General features: G+C 37.1%; 1 protein-coding gene across 2 annotated transcripts; it reads left to right on the top strand.

Annotated features, from left to right (window-relative positions):
* Window positions 1–2684: 2684 nt before the first annotated feature.
* Window positions 2685–5813, top strand: LOC126601968 (dof zinc finger protein DOF5.7-like). 2 transcript variants are annotated; one of them, XM_050268736.1, is made up of 2 exons: window positions 2685–4315; window positions 5335–5813. In XM_050268736.1, exon 1 carries the CDS (start codon window positions 3150–3152, stop codon window positions 4299–4301), a length of 1152 nt encoding a protein of 383 aa, XP_050124693.1. In that variant the 5' UTR covers window positions 2685–3149; the 3' UTR covers window positions 4302–4315; window positions 5335–5813. The 2 variants fall into 2 exon arrangements, with proteins under 2 accessions (XP_050124693.1, XP_050124692.1); XM_050268735.1 differs by having other exon boundaries at window positions 5278–5813.
* Window positions 5814–18629: the final 12816 nt, after the last annotated feature.

Raw genomic sequence — 18629 nt, 5'->3', positions numbered from 1 at the left:
TAATATAATTATGGGTTAATCTCAGTTTACTACTTTAAAGTTTCTTGATTTTCAACATTTGGTACATGAAGTTTTTTTCATCCCAGAGTGGTACATAAAGTTATAATTTTGGGACACTTTCATATATTCGTTAAGGTTACTGTTAAATTTACCGTTAACTGATGACGTGACATCCACGTGGATAATGACTGGGCGCCACGTGGATATTAAAAAAATTAAAATAATAAAAACTAAAAAACTTTTGGGCATTTCTCCCTCACCTCTTCCGACCTCCCTCCCTCCCTCTCTCCTCTGCACCCACCCTCACCAAGTCACTCCCACACTCCCCCAAGATCCTCACTCTTCCTTCCCACTTCGACTCTCACCAATGGAGGAAGAAGACCAGCAAAAAGCTGCAGATTTTTAAGCTCTGCGGCGACGTTGAGGTTTTTGGTTTCAGGTCGGATTTGTTGAGGGCGTCAATGATGGGGAGGCCAATGCCTTTGGAGTCCAATTTGTCCCACTGGATGCGTCTGGATTCAGGTTCCGGGTTCCGGGGGTGTTCGATTCAGACCATAAGGGGTTTCCGAGGCCTAGAAACAGTTTCATTTCGAGGATGGAGATTGGGCTCATTACAACGTCGGATTCAGAGACGGCTTTTGAGGTGAAGCTGGTGAACAATCTCGGATTCGCAAAGAAAGAGGAAGTGAGTTTAGTGTGTTTTTCTCTAGGAGAGAGAAGAGAGCCGTTTTCCGCCATTGGAGCTAGTTAGCTTGCTCTGATTCTTGAAAAATCCTATAAAAACAAAATTCCTCTGCAAAACAAGAAAAATAACTACTAAATGCACCCAAAATTAAAATTTGAATTGATTTTTACCTAGTAAATTACTCACAAGCTTTGAAGCTGTAGAAATGGCAGAAAGTTGCAGGCTTTTAAGCTCTGTGGTGTTAGAAAACGCTTGGTTGTAGGGGTGGGTATCATGGAAGGGGAAGGGTGTCGGTGGGTGAGGGGTGGAGGGGATGGAGGGGTGGAGCTGTGGAGTCTTAGAGGGGGTAGAGGGGATGGAAGGGTGTTGGGGGGGGGGGGGGGGGGGGAAAACAAAGGGAGTTCTGGGGGCTTTTTTTTTTTTTTTTTAAATTAATTAATTATTTTAATATTTTAAATTTGGGCGAATATATATATATATATATTTTTTAATTTTGAATTTCCAGGTGAACCCCTTAATGACACGTGACGCCTAATCATTATCCACATGGGCGTCACGTCATCAGTTAACGGGAGACTTAACAGCCAGACTAATTGATGGATGAGACTGTCCCAAAATTAACATTTTAGGTATAACTCTTAGACAAAAAAAAATTCATGTGCTAAATGTTAAAAACCACGAAATTTGAGAGTAGTAAACTAAATTTTACCCTTAATTTTTAATGATAAAATATGAGTGGACTGAAACTGTATATTTTAGCATACAATATCGATCTATATGTCATTACGTACACAAAGTCATTATATCACATAAGGGTGATCCGTTCTATACAATAATTTCCCGTTTCATGCAATAATTTCTTTAACACTATAGGAGGTGTTTGTTTGCAGTTGGGGAGTTTTAAAGTGATGTGTGGTTATCTTTGGTTTTAAAAGGGACATTTCATGGGAAGGAATAGACAAAGCTACTGTGAGTGACAGACTTCCCACTGTTACTGTTGTTAGTACTGACTCAGCCTTCTTTCTACCCTTCCTCACTATCAGTACTGAACCTCCTGTCATTGCTGCCCCTTCTTTCACTCTTCTAGCCTACATTCTATCATATCACATCCTAAAGCTTAGATTTCATTTCACCATCAGTTTACTCACCCGGGACACGATGACCCAATGACCCATACCCATTCATGTTTCATCATCCAATAAGTAATTAATTAATCACATTAACAGTTTATTGGCACGTCATGTTTTAATTTAATAATATAATGTTATACAAAATTGTTATTAGCATTTTAAAAATCTCACTTTACATTTTTCATAAGTGTCTATTCCTGCCCCGCCGCACTCTTTCTTATTCTCTCATGAGTTAATTAAAGTGACTTTAATTACTATTGTTAATCAGGTTTACATTGTTGTTTAAACATAGGGGTAAATTTACCACTCATATTTCTTACTAATTCGGAACACGCCTTGTTGTGTTATACAATTTCATTCAAATCATAAGAGGTCTATTAATTTTTATTTACAATAATTTAAAAGTACCACTTATTAACATTGTCGTTTACTCATTTTATACCGTGAAATAGTACATTACGTGATAAGTATTTTTGATACATGTAAAAGTTTTTTTGTTTACAGTGCGGTCATCTATAAAAGTAATTTTTTCTTTTTACACAGTGTAAAAACATGACACGTGCATAGTCCATTTCGAAAATGAAGAAACTTTCCATTGTCACGGAAACACGGGTGGAACATCACGTGTTTTAATGTAAGTGGTATGAAATTTTATTTTTTAAGTTATTAACTTTTTAACACACATATCTCATAATTTGTATAGTGACACATGATGTACCATCTCGTGTGCCGATTACACAGAAAAATCTCATCCGAAAATGAAACGATTATTTTGAATTTGAGTGCTGTGTCACATTTTCCATCTCTTCAAGCATCAGGAACCGATCCATCCAAATTGTTTTGTTGTTTTGGTTGTGGATGTCTTTTATTCTGCCAGCTGCTTATCGTTTCTTCTCAGATCATCTTACTCGTCTCTTCTCCCTCTTTTCCTTTGTCCTCTTCCTCCCCACCTGCATCTCTATATATATAGAAATAGAAACCCACTGCTTTTTTCTACTGTAACTCTCTCTCTCCCTCTCTCCCTCTCTCTCTCTCTCTCTCTCTCTCTCTCCATATATTTCAGCTTTATTTATTCCATCAGATCTAGCTTCTAAAACCCACCTTATTACATATATCAAATTTTCTTCTATTTCTCTCTTTGATGGAGATCACAAGCACTCTTAAACATTCAACATCCATCTCCTTCCTTCCCCTTTCTCTCTATCCATTTCCTGCATGAAACCAATGAATTGACTACAACTTTGCTTTCCCAAAGGAAACTAATTAAACCACCACATCAGAAAACAACACAACCCACTCCCACAAACTAATCAAACATTTCTCTGAAACACAAAATGATGTCCTCAGATACCGCACCGCCGACGAAGCCAAAAGACAACGAGAACCCAACAGAGGGCTCAGGCGGCAGCCGGCCGAAAGCCACGTCGTCATCATCATCGGGGCCAAAGCTGCCACCACCAGAGCAAGCCCTCAACTGCCCGAGATGCGACTCACCCAACACCAAATTCTGCTACTACAACAACTACAGCCTCACGCAGCCACGCCACTTTTGCAAGACTTGCAGGAGATACTGGACCAAAGGCGGCGCCTTACGCAACGTCCCCATCGGCGGCGGCTGCCGGAAGAACAAGAAAATTAGGTCCTCCTCATCTTCCAATTCCAGGCTGTCCTGCAGCTTTGACCCATCAAAAGATTCCGCCGGCTCTTCCTCCTCAGAGAATATGATGCTCGGCGGCTTGAAGTTCTTCCACGGCATTTCCCCCGCCATGGATTTTCAGCTCGGCAGCATATCTAGGCTCCATAATAGCAACCAATTCTCTACAAACCCAGCAACTGGGATAAATTTCAACAACCCATTTCCAGCTTTCGGAGACGTTTCGGGTACTTCCGGATTGAGTACTAGTACTCTTGAGCCATCAGCCGGCGGTGGGACAAACGCTTGTAATAATTCTTTTCTGAGTTTTAATTATCCGCTCACTTTGGGCGGCCGCGGAGGCAGTGCTAGTGGTAGTGGTGGGTTAATTAGTACACAGAATATGATGAGTGCAATGAACGTGCACAGTAGCCTTGCGTCTTCAATCGAGTCTTTGAGTTCTATTAACCAAGACCTTCACTGGAAATTGCAGCAGCAGAGGCTTGCCATGTTGTTTGGTACGGAAGAACATGACCAGTCAACTCAGTTTCAGCTTGAAAACCAGCAGAAAACGCAGCAGATGATTACACCCATAAGCTTGTTTCAGAATCTGGAGGTTTCATCATCCCCAAGACCTGATTATCATCAAGGTGTAAGTCATGGAAGAAAAGAAGGTGGAGATACTGCCACCGAGTGGTTCTTCGGGAACTCTTATGCACCAGCGGTGACTCAGACTCCAACCAACAGCGGTGGTGGTGGCGGCGGAGCCAGCAATGAGAACGCAAGCAACTGGCCCCATGGAATTCCAGCGTGGAGTAGTCAAGATTGGCAGCAGTACAATGCTTTGCCCTAGATCATGAGAGAGAGGTAGATGACAATTTGAAAGCATGATAATCAGAAATTAATGGGGAAAATTTTATTAATTTGTTTAAGAAATTATCTAAGAACTAAAAACACAATTTGGCATATGTTTCCCTTGATGTTGTTTATGCTGGGGGTTATTCATATGCAAAACTGTAAAAGTTAACTGGTAACAAAAGGAAAAGAAAAATTAATGCTAGAGAGACTAAATTTGCACACTAAATAATGTGTTTCTAATAGGAATAAACATGTTTATCAACGTTTAAGTAATAAACTAATTATCAACTTTCATGTCATTAATTTTCAAAATTTTATCTCCAAATTTAGTCTCTCTATCATTACCAAAAAGAAAATAGTACGTTTTGCCGTAATTTCAAGATTATATTTATTTATTATTATCCAGTATTTAACGTAAGGATGACCAATATATGACCCAAAAAAGGTGGTGCTCAAATGTGTGGATATATATGTTCATGGTAGTTTCCCCATTTTCTTATGCATTTTACAATAGATTGAAAGATTGATGTTTGTAATAACAATAAATACAGTAGCTTTCCATGAACTGAAAGCAATTTTAAGCTGGCCTTGCACCAAAATACAAGAAAATCTACTATTTATTAATCTATATATATGTAGACTGAAACAAATAAATTTGTTGTTGCCTAATTAAGTTTCTTCGAACACTTAATCAAGGAATGATTATGAATAGAACAGGATTATAGGATTACATGTATATGAGGTTTTTTAGTACCTTATGAATTCTTTTGGCAATGATGTGGTAATTAAACATCATTTAGGGTTTAAATTGATCTCATTGCTCAGTACTTAATATACTAATTCAGTTAAGAAGGGGTTAAGTTTCTCCCCCTTGTCTCAAAATATTAATCCCATCGGGATCTGTGTATGTAGATTTTGGGGTGTTATTAAATGGGACTTAATGCCATATCTTTGATTTGTTTTATGTTCAGTCGGCGTCTACAACTCTCACTGTCTGGTAAGTAAGTGTGCCTTTGTCTCTCGCGTAGATTCTCTCTCCTTCTCTCTAGACATCTCTATCAGTCAAGGAACTGAGTCTCAGGCTCCATCTTCATCTCTCATTGTATGGAGTAGCAGTAAGGGGCCAGCTAGTTAAAACCTCCACTGTCGGGCCTCTTCCTAGCTCTGCAATAGTTGCCATGTGAGGCAACCTAGCCTGCCTGCTCTCTCTCTCTCTCTCTATAGATCTGTTGCTTATTGGGGTTGCGTTTGTAATAATTAGTATGGCAGTGTGGTGTGATTTGGTGCTGTCTGAAAAAGTGGTGGTTTGAAAGTGTATTCAATGAAGGACTGTCAACATTTGAATCAACCAGAGAGATAGAGAGATAGAGAAAAGTGCTTAGGGTTCGGTTTTTTTGGTTTAAAAAAAATATATATTCATGTGTAGCTTTTTAGAAGTGTTGGAGATCGAGCTCTTTCCTCCGTGCTAATTGCTGTATGCTATTGAATAAAAAATCTTCATCTTTCCATTAGCCAATCCTCTCAATCCTCATTGAGATCCTGTTTCACTTCATTTTCATTTCATTTCATGAGAGAAAATTTTTAATGTGCTAGAAATATGTTTCGGCATTATAAGTATCATAGTATAATTAGTTGAATTTTATTTTTAAAATTTTTAACTCATTGTATCATTACATTTGATGTACCAGACTACATTTGATGTACCATTGTATCCATGAGAGAGGATTTGCTTTTTCACCTTCCAACTTTATTCTGCACTTTGCCTATTTATGTGAAACTAAAAACAGACCCCACGGGCCACAGCTTTCAAAATTATTAGCAGAAATATTGCATAAAGCTCCTACAAAAAGAAGGATTATGCTATCCATACAACCATTCTTATAACTTCTAGCATTTGATTTTTTTCAATTTATTCGATCCGATAGCACACCCCAAAAAAGAATCCTGCATTTCCCCTTATAAGTTATATCCATGTATATTTTACTCAACTATGTATATGTGTACCCTAAAAAGCAAAGCATGCATGCTTTTAATTACTTAATTAGGTATTTTGCGTTTTCCATGCAGCATTCTTACATAAATACATATATGGTTTGCTTGTCCTTTAATGCTTAAGAAATCTTTGCATGGATGAAACCCATCTCTCTCTCTCTCTCTCTCTCTCTCTCTCTCTCTCTCTCTCATCTATGAGGGAGAACCATCAACTTGATTACCATGTCCTGTAAAAACAAGGCCAATCCTTTCTGTCTTCACCTTTCTTAAAAAATGGGCTGGCTAGCTACAAGCAAGGCAAAAAGGTTGTGTGTGTGTGTAAAAAAAAATATATATATATATATATATCAGTTGAGGGTGTTTCAGTTGTGTGTGTATATGTATATATATGTGTGTGTGTGTGTGTGTGTGTGTGTATCTATCAGTTGAGGGTGTTTCAGTTGTGTGTGTGTGTGTGTGTGTGTGTATGTATGTGTATCTATCGGTTGAGGGTGTTTCAGACCCTTTATTGCATCATTCTTTTGGGTTTAGGGTTTAAGGCACTGTGACACCACCAACTCCCAACTGCTAGGCCCCCCATTTACAAATATGCTGCTTCTACTTTTTCATTCATCCTCCTCTCTCTCTCTCTCTCTCTCTCGGACACACATGGATTCAGTAAAGATATATATGAAAAGAAGATATACTCAATACATTATCAATCCTAACCATTCCCAGTATACTTCTATTCTTGCAAATTTTAAAATTTTACATATATATATATACGTAACTCTCTCTGTTTACGTTTTTGTAAACAATTTAACATCCATGCATGCAAAGAAATAATTTTAAAATTATTACATATATATATATATATTAATTAATTTAGAGAGACAGAGACAGATGAGGGGCTCAACAACGGAAGAACATGAAGCTGCGTGATTAACGTGAAGAACTGAGAGAGAGAGAGAGAGAGAGAGAGAGAGAGAGAGAGAGAGACAGACTTTTTGTTAAACTGTGTTTGTGTCAACTGTCATTTTACAAGTTACAACCTAGCTCGAGCTATCTGCAAGAAACTCATGACTCTCCCAGTTGAGAAAATATAGGATGTTTTATATCCTCACTTGCCTTATCCTACAACCCCATTGTGGGCCACCACCTACTATATATATGTGTGTGTGTGTGTGTGTGTGTCCGTTGATTAACCTCATCATCGACATCTACCATCCAATTAAACATGCATGCATATATGTTGTGGGGCCATTTCTAGAAAGAGCACGAAGTTCATGCTTACGAGTAGCCAGACATCTTTCTTTATTTAGCGGCACGTTATTTCAGAGGGCGTCATGCTTCATGATGACATGAAGCAAACGGAGTTGTGGATTACCTCTTTTACGCTCAATGGTTTTTACTAGATAATGGAAGACTAATTAACTTTTTCCTAGATCACATTTCCTAATCTTTTGAATGTCGACTTAATATTTATATAATATTAATTAATCCATTTCTTTGCATTTTGTTATGAAAGACATATATTCTACCGACATCATGCATAGTAAAATTTTATAATGATAAACAGTCATTTAAGTATCTGTAACGTTGTCAAAACTATTCATTTCATTTATTACATATCAAGTGAATTCTTATATACACTAATGCGTTACACAGTCAACATTTTAATATGTCATGCTATGCCCTAAGACGACACTTTCGCATTATTTTATTATAAAGTAATCCTCTTGATTTTTCTCAGGCTAATTTGCAGCAAATGTCCCTTAACTATACCACGAGTTTAATTTTCGTCGCTGAACTCTATTAATAGTTTTTTCCTTCTTCGAATTATGTCATTTGTTGCACTAGTAATCATTTTCATTAGTTTTGTCAACTTTTTCATTAAGTTGAGGGATAAAATAGAAATTTCATCCGAAAATATATGAAAATGAATTTTTTAACTAGAAAGACTTGGCTCCTCAAGGATTGAGGAGGAACTCCTCCTCAAAATACCTCGTGACATATTCACAAAACTTTGTGCTTATGATCGAAACTTCTTAAGGATTAAATGATCTTAGTTTTAATTGATATTTTGAAGAAATGATTTTTACATAGTGATTTATAATATGAACAGTTTCAATTATAAGCGCAAAATTGAGTAGGCAACGAAGTATTTTGAGGAGGAACTCCTCCTTAACCTTAAGGAGCCAAGCTCTTATCATTTTTGAATAAATTAGATTTTTTTGTATGAAAAGACCACTATACCCTTAACTTTGACGGAAAAGAAGAGAAATTTGACGGAAGCACTACTCATACAACACGAAGTTAATTTGAAGAACAAGATAAACTAATATGAGAATTGAGGGATGAAAACATGGGATAAAGTTTAAGACCTTTGCTACCGGGCGCCATTTTTCACAATATCATTGATAATCGAGCTAGCTAGGGCTCAACTGGTATAAACAAATTAGGGCACACGAGAAAGGAGGTTCTTTCCTTTTAAGTAAAACATGGACGTGGCAATTAAGTAAGGATATCAAACATGTCATCATCAAAATCACCATAATATATAGGGTAAATTACACTTTGCCACCTTTTGTTTGAGGTCTATTACAACCTCATACAACATCTTCAAAACATTTCACTTTCATACCTCACTTATTATTTTATTTCAATATAATATATTCGTTACATTTTCTATCTATTGATCAGTTAAGAGTTGATATGGCGGCCACATTTTTTTATTCATTTAAAATATTATAATAACTTACCGTTAAAAAAAAAACACACACACACACACAAACACAAACCCACCTCCCCGCAACCCCCCACCCCTACAAACAAACCCATAAACCTTCAGCCCACCCCCCCCCCCCACGACCCATCTCCCTCTCCTCCACTCTCTTCACCTCCCTTCCCAAAAATCCCATTTTCAATCCTCTCCTCACTCACCATTTCTGATTGCTTCTCTCTCTCTAGGAGATGAGTCCTCAAACCCTAACCCTAATTTCATGCACTCCTCTCTCTTCTTCTTCCTCTTCCTATTGCCGATCGATTCATAGAGACGCTCGCCGGCGGTCTCGCTCCCACAGAAAACGCAGGAGTTTGGATGGAGGGGTGGCTCTGGTGGGATTTTTGGGCGTGGCAGCGGTCTCCGGGAAGGTGGAGGTGGGGTGGGGGGTTGCGGAGGTGAGGGTGGGGCAGGATGGGGTGTTTGGGCTGCAGGGAAGGGGGAGGGTGCAGGGGTTCTGGGTTTGTTTGGTTTTCGCTTCTTCTTATTTATTATTTTTTAATAGGGTAAATATTATTATGTTTTAAATGCATAAAAAAATATTATTTTTGTCATGTGGCACAATTTGGCAGCCACGTCAGCATAAATGTGGATTCCATATTTGCCACGTCATCACTTAACAATTTACTTAACGGATTTTCTAACGGATGTATGAAATTGAAATAAAATGATAAGTAAATGTATGAAATTAAAATGTTTTAAAGATGTTGTAAGGAATTGAAATTGACCGCAAACTTGAGGGAGTAAAATATAATTTACCCTAATATATAATGTTCGTCCTTGCAATAAGTTTTGTTTTGTTGTGTCTTTGATGACCTGTTGGACAATGGGGACACTGGCCCCCACACCCCACCCCTAGGAGAGATTTTTCAATATGACCGGCACACAAGGTGTTACATCACGTGTCACTATAAAAATGGTGGGATTTGTATATTAAAAAGTTAATAATTTAAAAAATAAAATTTTTCATCACTTACATAAAAATATGTGGTATACCATTCATATTCCCGTCATAATAAAAAATTTCTCCACCCATAGAGAACGAGGAAATCGCTTTCATTTGCGTCATCCCTTTTGGCATTTTCCTGCGAGGTCGGAAAGCTGTCACCCCCTTCTCTCTCAGACACAGACACACCTTCCACCAAGCCACCTTCATCATTTCAATTTAGTTTTTTAATTACGGGATTAGATAAGTCATTAATCACAATTTGTATTTCACAAAACTTTGGTACAGCTCCTCTCTCTCAGACAAACACACGCACTTTCCCCCAAGCCACCTTCATCATTTCAATTTAGTCTTATTGGATTTTTAGATAAGTTAATCGCAATTTGTATTTCACAAAACTTTGTACAGCTTTTGACTGCAACATTCAAACCAATATATTTAGTGCTTCTGTTCTGCACATTGAAGTGCAAAGTGATTAGTAAGGGATATATGCGGCATTTCTGCTGGAGTTGCAAAATCTGTTACATCTACATTCTAACGAACCTACAACTATAGTTAATGTTGTATGTGAATGATGGAAATATATTTAACTTCATGTAGTTGCATGATATATAAAGCTAGACTCCTGCAAAGAGGCCTAAGTGGATATAGTCTGTTTAATTTGATATTATGTTTGACTGTAAGCGTTCAACTCAAAATCAATTTCCAGTGGTTAGCAAAATCCCAAATTTATTGAGTTCTTATGCTAGACTTCTTTCGTTAGGATCTCTCAGTATTACAACTTAACCTACGTCCTCTTTGAACAAATTGAATCCCCAACAGCTAAATGATTTTAAAATATGATGATCATTATTTACATGACTTGATTCACATGTGACAAATACTGTAATTAACCATGCAACATATTGTGTTCTTGAAGATTTAGCATAATAGTGCAGAAACGTGGAACGCCCTAAAACTCTCGACTACTCGTACAATATTAGCTAAATAACAGGTAGCTAAGTGATGTAGCCAAAGCCAGCAATGTTCGTAAATGCATCACGCATAGTAGAAAGCTTGAGAGAGAGAGAGAGAGAGAGAGAGAGAGAGAGAGACACGTGATAGAGGTGGCCAGAATCCCGTGAGAGAGCAAACCAGAAACGAAGCCCATGAGCCATAACACATAAAACCAATGTTTTGAGCTGCCATATACATATGGTTACGTACCAAACGTAACATGATCTCACGGGCCTTCCATCCCATCCTTCTCATCTAATACCATAACAACTTCCACCCATCATATGGTAATGATGGCTATTTGTCAAATTTTCACCAAGCTTCAACAATGGCGGAAAGATTTAGTTTAGGTGTCAATTTTATTCATTTTGAATGGAATTATTAAGATACCTTGAGATTCATTAAGATCATACTTACCAACTAATGCTTGATTTCGTTGAAAGATAGTCGACATGAATAATTGTCAATTGGAAAATTTTCTGGTTTATAAAAATGACTTCCAACAAGAAAATATGCGAGCTCGAACTTTCAAAGGGCAAAATAAATGTAAATTGTATAGCAAATTTGAAATTTAGATTATTAACTGACTTTTAAATAAGTCCCAATCAGTTCAATTTTCTCGTCCATATATAGTGTCCTTAAATCTATTATTTATTTTTTGATAAGGCACGCAAAGGCTGGCACTTAGTAATGAAAGTGGAACTTAGGGTGCGTTTGGTACGCGGGACGGGACGGGACGGGACGGAACGGGACGAGGCGTTCCGTCCCGCGTTTGGTGCGCCAAAAATGGGTGGAACGGGCTGTTCCACGGGACAGATTTTGGGTGTTTTTGCGTTCCACCTCCCCCCCTGGAACGGGTTTGTTCCACGTATGTGGAACACAATGTTTTACCATTTTAAGACAAATATACCCCATTTCTTTTTCAAAAATTACACCTTCGTTCCGTCCCGTCCCGTCCCGTCCCGTCTGCGTACCAAACGCACCCTTAATGAACCAAGTTATGATTTTGTCCCTTCTCGGTTGCCATATCCTTCTGCGCGCGCCCCGCCGCCCTCGATAAACTCACAAATCCAAGAGCATGGCTGGGTTCTGTTCAAAACGGTTCGGTTTTTTGCCAAAACTGAAACCGAACTAAAATTTCGGTTGGGTTTGGTTTGGTTCAAATTTTTTTCGGTTTTTTTTTTTTGGAACTTTAATGAAAAGCACCCGGTACTGTTCACTTTAACGAAAAACCACATTTTTACACTAAAAAGTCAATCCTGGTACTATTCACTTTACCCTTTATTTTGTCCTTATCATTAAAACTCAAAGTTTTCAAGCCCTTTTCATTAGTTTTCCTTTTTTTTTGTTTTGGTTTTTTTTGGTTTGGTTTTGGTTTTTTTTTCTTTTCAAAAAATGATGTAAATGGAAGAAACCTGCCTAATGCCTATCAAGTAGATCGAATTCAAATTTGCAAAACTTAAACAAATACATAAACATATATTCTTCAAGGAAATGTACATCGCCAGGATTCAAAATTCTAAAACTTTAAAATTTGCAAAATCATGAAATAATTCAACAAATTAACTAATTGATGCAAATCGAAACAAAAACAAAGCAAATGGGTTCGTCTAAATGCCATAATCGGACTCCAATATCGCATGCCCACATTAAAAACCCATAAACTGAAAAACAAATAAAACCCAACAAACGGAGATCAGAGATTGACAGCTTCAGTTCAGAGCCACCATGTCTTCTCTTCTTCTCTTGCCAAGGTAAAACTGAAGATGTAGGTGCTGCTAACTAAGACTAACCTCATCCACCGTCAACTACCCATCAGTCCCATATTGTGCCCCTGGACTGCCCCACTGCCACTGTGGTTTGGCTCTCCTCTTTGCTACTGTTGAAATCCACGGAGCATCTTCACAGGAGAAGACTAGAGAGAGATAGTGATTTAGAGAGAGAGAGAGAGAGAGAGAGAGAGAATGAGGAAGCAAAGGCAGAGAGGAAGCAGCGGAAGGGGAAAATGTGTGTTTGAGAAAAGGTGAAAACTGAAATGGGAGTGAGTGACAGCTAGGGTTTGCAAACTTAAGAAATTTTATAAAGCATTAAATATTAGAAGCCGATAAATAACTTACTGGTACAATTATAACAACACAAGGCCTACAGTTAAGTTGGCTTGGAGCAATTATCCCCAACTGGGAAGTTAGGGGTTGAAACCCTGATGCTAACATATTTTTTAGGAATTTATATATGGTTTTTTTTTTTCGGTTCGGTTCTGTGTTCGGACCTCAAAAACCGAAACCGAAACCAAACTGGCCAAATTCGATTTGGTTGGGTTTGGCAGTTTCAGTTCGATTTTTTTCGGCTTTGGTTCGGTTTGGTTTTCGGTTTTTTTTTTTATTTTCGATTTTTTGAACCCACCCCTAGCTGGGCGTGCTCCTTACTCTGCTGCGCACTTATAATATGGAACTGCACAGACCATGAAGGGTACTCCTGTCATTTCATTATGTTTTGCAAATGTGAAGTCGCTCTCTAGTCTCTAGTCTCTATTTACACTCATGACTTTTAAAGGTTTAACTTTTACCCTTTCACTCTTACAGTACTGCAAGTCTGCTAGTGCCACAACGAGAGAGCTCAGTACCTTTTCTACTTCGACATATTGATATTGGGGCTAGTTAGCTTTTATCAATACTAACTGGTAAATGATAATATTAATTAATTAATTAAAGCTATGTTTGTGTGATTGATTTTAAGTGCTAAGAGCACTTCTAGTGTAGTAAGGCCCCTTGGGCAATAGGCAACTTAATCCCCTTAAATGAACAGTAGCTGCCCATGTGCATCTTCACCCCTAAACTAGATAGCCCAGACAATTTGTATTAAAATATTAGCATTTGGTTTAGACAATAATATTTTTGCTATGAATATCTTCGACGGTGGATAACAAATGTGGTCTCTCTTTGTGAACTCCATATCCTAGATCTAGAAGCACCCCCTAGTTTCCAGTTTCAACTGCAGCCCCTTGCTTTGCTTAAGGTAGGCAGCAGCTTGCTACTCCTCATTTTCCTCCTCATTCCCTCCTCTCTTCTCTGCCCCTTCCTTCTTTTCCTTCCCTCTCATCTTTTATGCCATTTCCCCTACCTACATCCACCTTATCTTCATTCTCCCTTTCTAGTCTCCTCCCTTCATTTTATCTTAGTTTTCCTTGAGCCGGGTCTCAACTATCCCCTAAGCTTGTCTCAATTTGGGGTTCACCCTTTATTCACATGCTTTTACTGCTTTTTGTCGTTTAATTATCCTTCCTCCCCCTCTCTAGCTATGATACTTCACCCCCATCCCAGTATGTGCTCGAATCAGCAAACTTCAACAGAAACTGGATATTAGATCCACTTCCCTCTTTCACTTCCCCTCCTCAACCAACATGATTCTTGTCGAGGCCAAATGTTTGGGCATTTTACATACCCCGTTAGTCTCACTTTCTACCTATATGTTACTTTGTTTGTATATATTTGCAGGGGTTCGTGAATGGGACTTGGATCTGGTGTCTACTTTCTCAACTCAGAGGTTGACTCCTCAGAAGATGTGACAGTGACAACGGGGTGGTCTTTGCTTTTCGAGATTAGGGTTTTTTATTGTTTGTTTTTTGCAGGCTTCGAGTCTAAGCTTATGTCGACCTCCATTGTATCTTAGGTTGCAGCTCTCATTTTGCTTGGGCCCTTTACTTTATCTGTAGTTGTTTACCCAGTTCTTTTGGGCCTTGTACTAATTTTTAATGAAATGAAAGATATCTTACTTTGTAAAAAAAAAAAAAAAGCATTTGATGTGATTGTTTCTTGTCTGAGTTTTCTTCCTTACTATTCAAAAACTTAGATTATTGCGATATGACAAGCATGAGAGATAATTATGTTGGAATATGATCATAAGTACAAGTCTTGAGGCTGGCTATTTATTTCACATTGGTACAAACGATATTGTCTATTAAGGAGGAAGTGTGGGCTTAACCTCACAATGTGCCAGCAATAATGTGGTTCAAGTTCGCCTTTGGCAAGAATCAAACCTAAGACCTCTCACTTACAAGTGAAGATGAATACTAGTAGACCGTTGTACTAAATGGTAGTGTAAATTGATTTTTACACTAGTATACAATAAGGTAACTTTTCAGTACCGAATGAGGATTCTATTATGAGAATTGCAAGACTGATTGTGTATAAATAGTGACATCCACTCTCACAAAACGCACGCTCAAATTTGAACTAAGACCTATTGTTAGTTTGAGTACATTTGGTTTTGATAGAGAGGAGAAGGTTTACTACTTTGTTTGTTCATGGCTTTATATTTTTCGACCGCTGCAGGTTAGTTTTTCTTCTAAACTTTTTGTTTGTTTATCGATCTGGTTCTTTATGGTTTATTAGCTTGACTAAGATCTTCTTGAGGCTTTAATTTTCTTACATTTGGTATCAGAGTCAAATACTTTTAGTTAATAAACTCTAATAAAAAAAACATATTAAAATTGTTAAAGCCTCCCAAGAAAGGATAAGAAAACCAAGGTTTTTGTTTGTTTTAACTTTTTGAAAGGCAATCGTTTCGAATTCGGGTCTTGGTTCAAATTAGGTATCGTGATAAACTAGTATGTGTAGCATTTCTATTAAATTATGAATGTGATCGTGTAAATTCTATCATATCTAGGATATCCTAATAGGATTTTATCATATCTTTTAGACTAGATATTATCCTATTAGTGTTGTAATCCTTTTGGGGTAAGAAATTTACTTTCCCTACTACTATAAATAAAGGCACAATGGAGTGAGATAGTACACACCTCACAATTATACATCTCTCTCTCTCTCTCTCTTTGTCCTTTATAATTTTCAATTTGAACTATGATGTCGGTTTAGAGGATGAAATTTGACTACTAAAGTTTCTTTTGGACATCGAAATTGAAATGATATGAAATTGAATTTGTTATGGATGCATAAATTCATGATAGATGCACATAATTGTTTCTGGCAGATTGCGTGTCTTGATTTAAATCGGGTGAATGACATGTCTAATGGTCACCAAATGACCTGAAGTTTTGATATGTTTAACATATATATGTCTACTATTTGTCTCCAAATTTTCGTAATTTTCTGCCATGTATTTTAATTATGATGAATTTATTAGTAACCCATACTCGAATAGCACTTTTACTGGCAGATTGTGTTGGTCTTTTTGAGACGTGACTTTAGACTACTTTTTTGACCCAAAACGGCTCTGTATTTTTATTTTATGAAGATTAGTATGTCTATTTTGATCAGTATAAATTTGGTAGCAATCAAGCTTGTAAATTAATTATGATAAACTCTAAAGTAAGTGTAACTCGTTGCTGAAATTATGTTTGACAACTTTATGTTGGTTGTAATGCCTATTTTATTATGTCTAAAATACAAAGAAATTTTATTTAGATACATCTTTGAAAGAGTGTTTGCCCAAGTGGGAGAATTAGTGAACGAAAATTGGGCTTCACATTCATTAACTTATTTGCAAGTACAAACTCTGCAAACTTAGTGGGAGTTGTTCTAAAATTTTGAGCATTAAGTGGACTTGCATGAATCTATTAAAGTGTTATTCTATCTTCCATGAATTTGTGTTACTCGATTGTTTATAATATGTTTAAGTTGCACAAATGGCTACTTAGTATATGCGTACATTTTTTTGTTACTTGCAATCATTTGGATTTCTTGGTTGATCATTTATTTTGGGGCTCATAAGGACTTAGCATAAATGTGGACTTATTAATACATATAAGATGGTTGTTGGATACATGTTTTGTGTAACAGCAGTGAATGCTTTCAAGCTTAGTTGTACCTTTCATTGAGGTAATACGCATTCATTGACTAAGTAAGGCTACTCCCAAAGGCATATTTTCAAAAGTATGATTTAAGTATTGATTTGCAAATTAAGTAACGATGTTGCAGATCAGTGGGAGTTTGAGTTTCGTGTTAGTAATGCCTTACAGTTGCAGATGACCTATAAGGTAGGTATAGAATCCATGTATTCATTTTAATCTCCAGTTGGATTCATTAAGTCACATTTTTTCGTGTGCTAGTCAATCATCTGATAAAATATATATAAGATATCAAATTGTTATCAAATTGCATATTAAATGGCATGACATGGTTTATGTACTACCTCAGTTGTGAGGATTTCCATCTTGCCCGCAAGTGTTGGAAATCACTATGAAAGTAACTGGTATGGTGCATAGATCAGTGTCAGAAACATATTAATTCATCTTGCTCACAAGTGTTGAATTAATTTGTTTTATGAAGTTTTTGGGATATTTTAGTTGGACATGTGCCTATTTGGTATTTTCAGTTGTGTCCGTTGGCTACAAACATTGTTTGTATTATTACTGATCTAATGAAAGTGATGCATGATTGTTTTGGAGATGTATTCAGACCTGCAGGTTATGGTGGTTTCATTAGATGAAGGATATCTGCATTGGCAGATTTAAGGCTTCGAAGAAGCATAAAGTGTAACTTGTGAGTTACAATAAGGTGGACCTGAGATGATATAAAGTAAGACATTTTGGTTAATTTAAAGTTTATTTAAAGTTTCATCTCTTGATCATAATTTGTGTTTCATGTGAATGAGGATCTTAGCATGTGTGATTATGAAGGTTCTGGGTTGTGTCAACCCTACAACCTTGTTAGTTCCATGTTAAGAAATGCATTTGACAGAAATTGCATTAAGGACGAGATGTAATCACTCTTACATGGCCACTAAAGTGACATTAGTCTCCAATCTCAAGTATAAACGTGAATATTACATTTTGTAGACCAAGTGGGAGAATGTTGGATTTATCCAATATAAATCAACCTTTAAGTGGTCTACTACATGTAATAGGAATGTAATATTGGAGAATAATGTTAATTGTGATTTGATCTCTTAAAGATATCAGTCCTATATAAGGTGTCTTATATTGGAAATAGGATTGATGGAATCCTTAATTGAATATGATTATGATACTTGACTTGGAGGCTAATAAAGTAAGTTTAGGTTTCCTTTATGGATGGAAACCCTAGCTTTTAGCCTATATAAAAACACCGGTCCCTATAAGCCCTAGAACACACAACATAATGCTTTCCATAGAGTAGTTGTATTCGGCTAGGAACTTATAGAAGATTTTGGTGTTGCCGTGTCCTTTCGTGTTCGACTTCCATGGCTACCGTTGGAATCAGGTTAGTCACTCATTCGTTTGTGTTTTAATTGTATAACCCAATAAGGTTAACAATCATACCATACACAAAAGCCAAACAAAAACATGACAGCCAATAATAAAATGGAATGGAGAACTCATTAACCTATATATTAACAATTTTCTTATGTAGATTGCTAACTGACATTCTTAATTATCAAATTCATTAAAACCCTTCAATCTCTTATATGCGACGGTAGCCATCACACCTCAGAACGACAAACCAAAAATCTATCGATGTCTTAAACCTTTCAAAGACTCCACAAACATACATAAAAAATGTCACATCCAGCCCGGACCCCCACCACATCCCAGGCTAGACTCCGCCGTAGCACGATATTGTCCGCTTTGGCCCCAACCACGCCCTCACAATTTTGTTTCTGGTAACTCAAACGAGAACTTCCCAGTGGGT

The sequence above is a fragment of the Malus sylvestris genome, chromosome 15 (assembly GCF_916048215.2).
Source record: "Malus sylvestris chromosome 15, drMalSylv7.2, whole genome shotgun sequence".
Classification (NCBI taxonomy): domain Eukaryota; kingdom Viridiplantae; phylum Streptophyta; class Magnoliopsida; order Rosales; family Rosaceae; genus Malus; species Malus sylvestris.
This window is presented reverse-complemented; position numbering and strand designations above follow the sequence as displayed.

Bases quoted from the DNA above. Each gene is read 5' to 3' on its own strand.
- LOC126601968 (XM_050268736.1), top strand. From the start codon at position 3,150: ATGATGTCCTCAGATACCGCACCGCCGACGAAGCCAAAAGACAACGAG.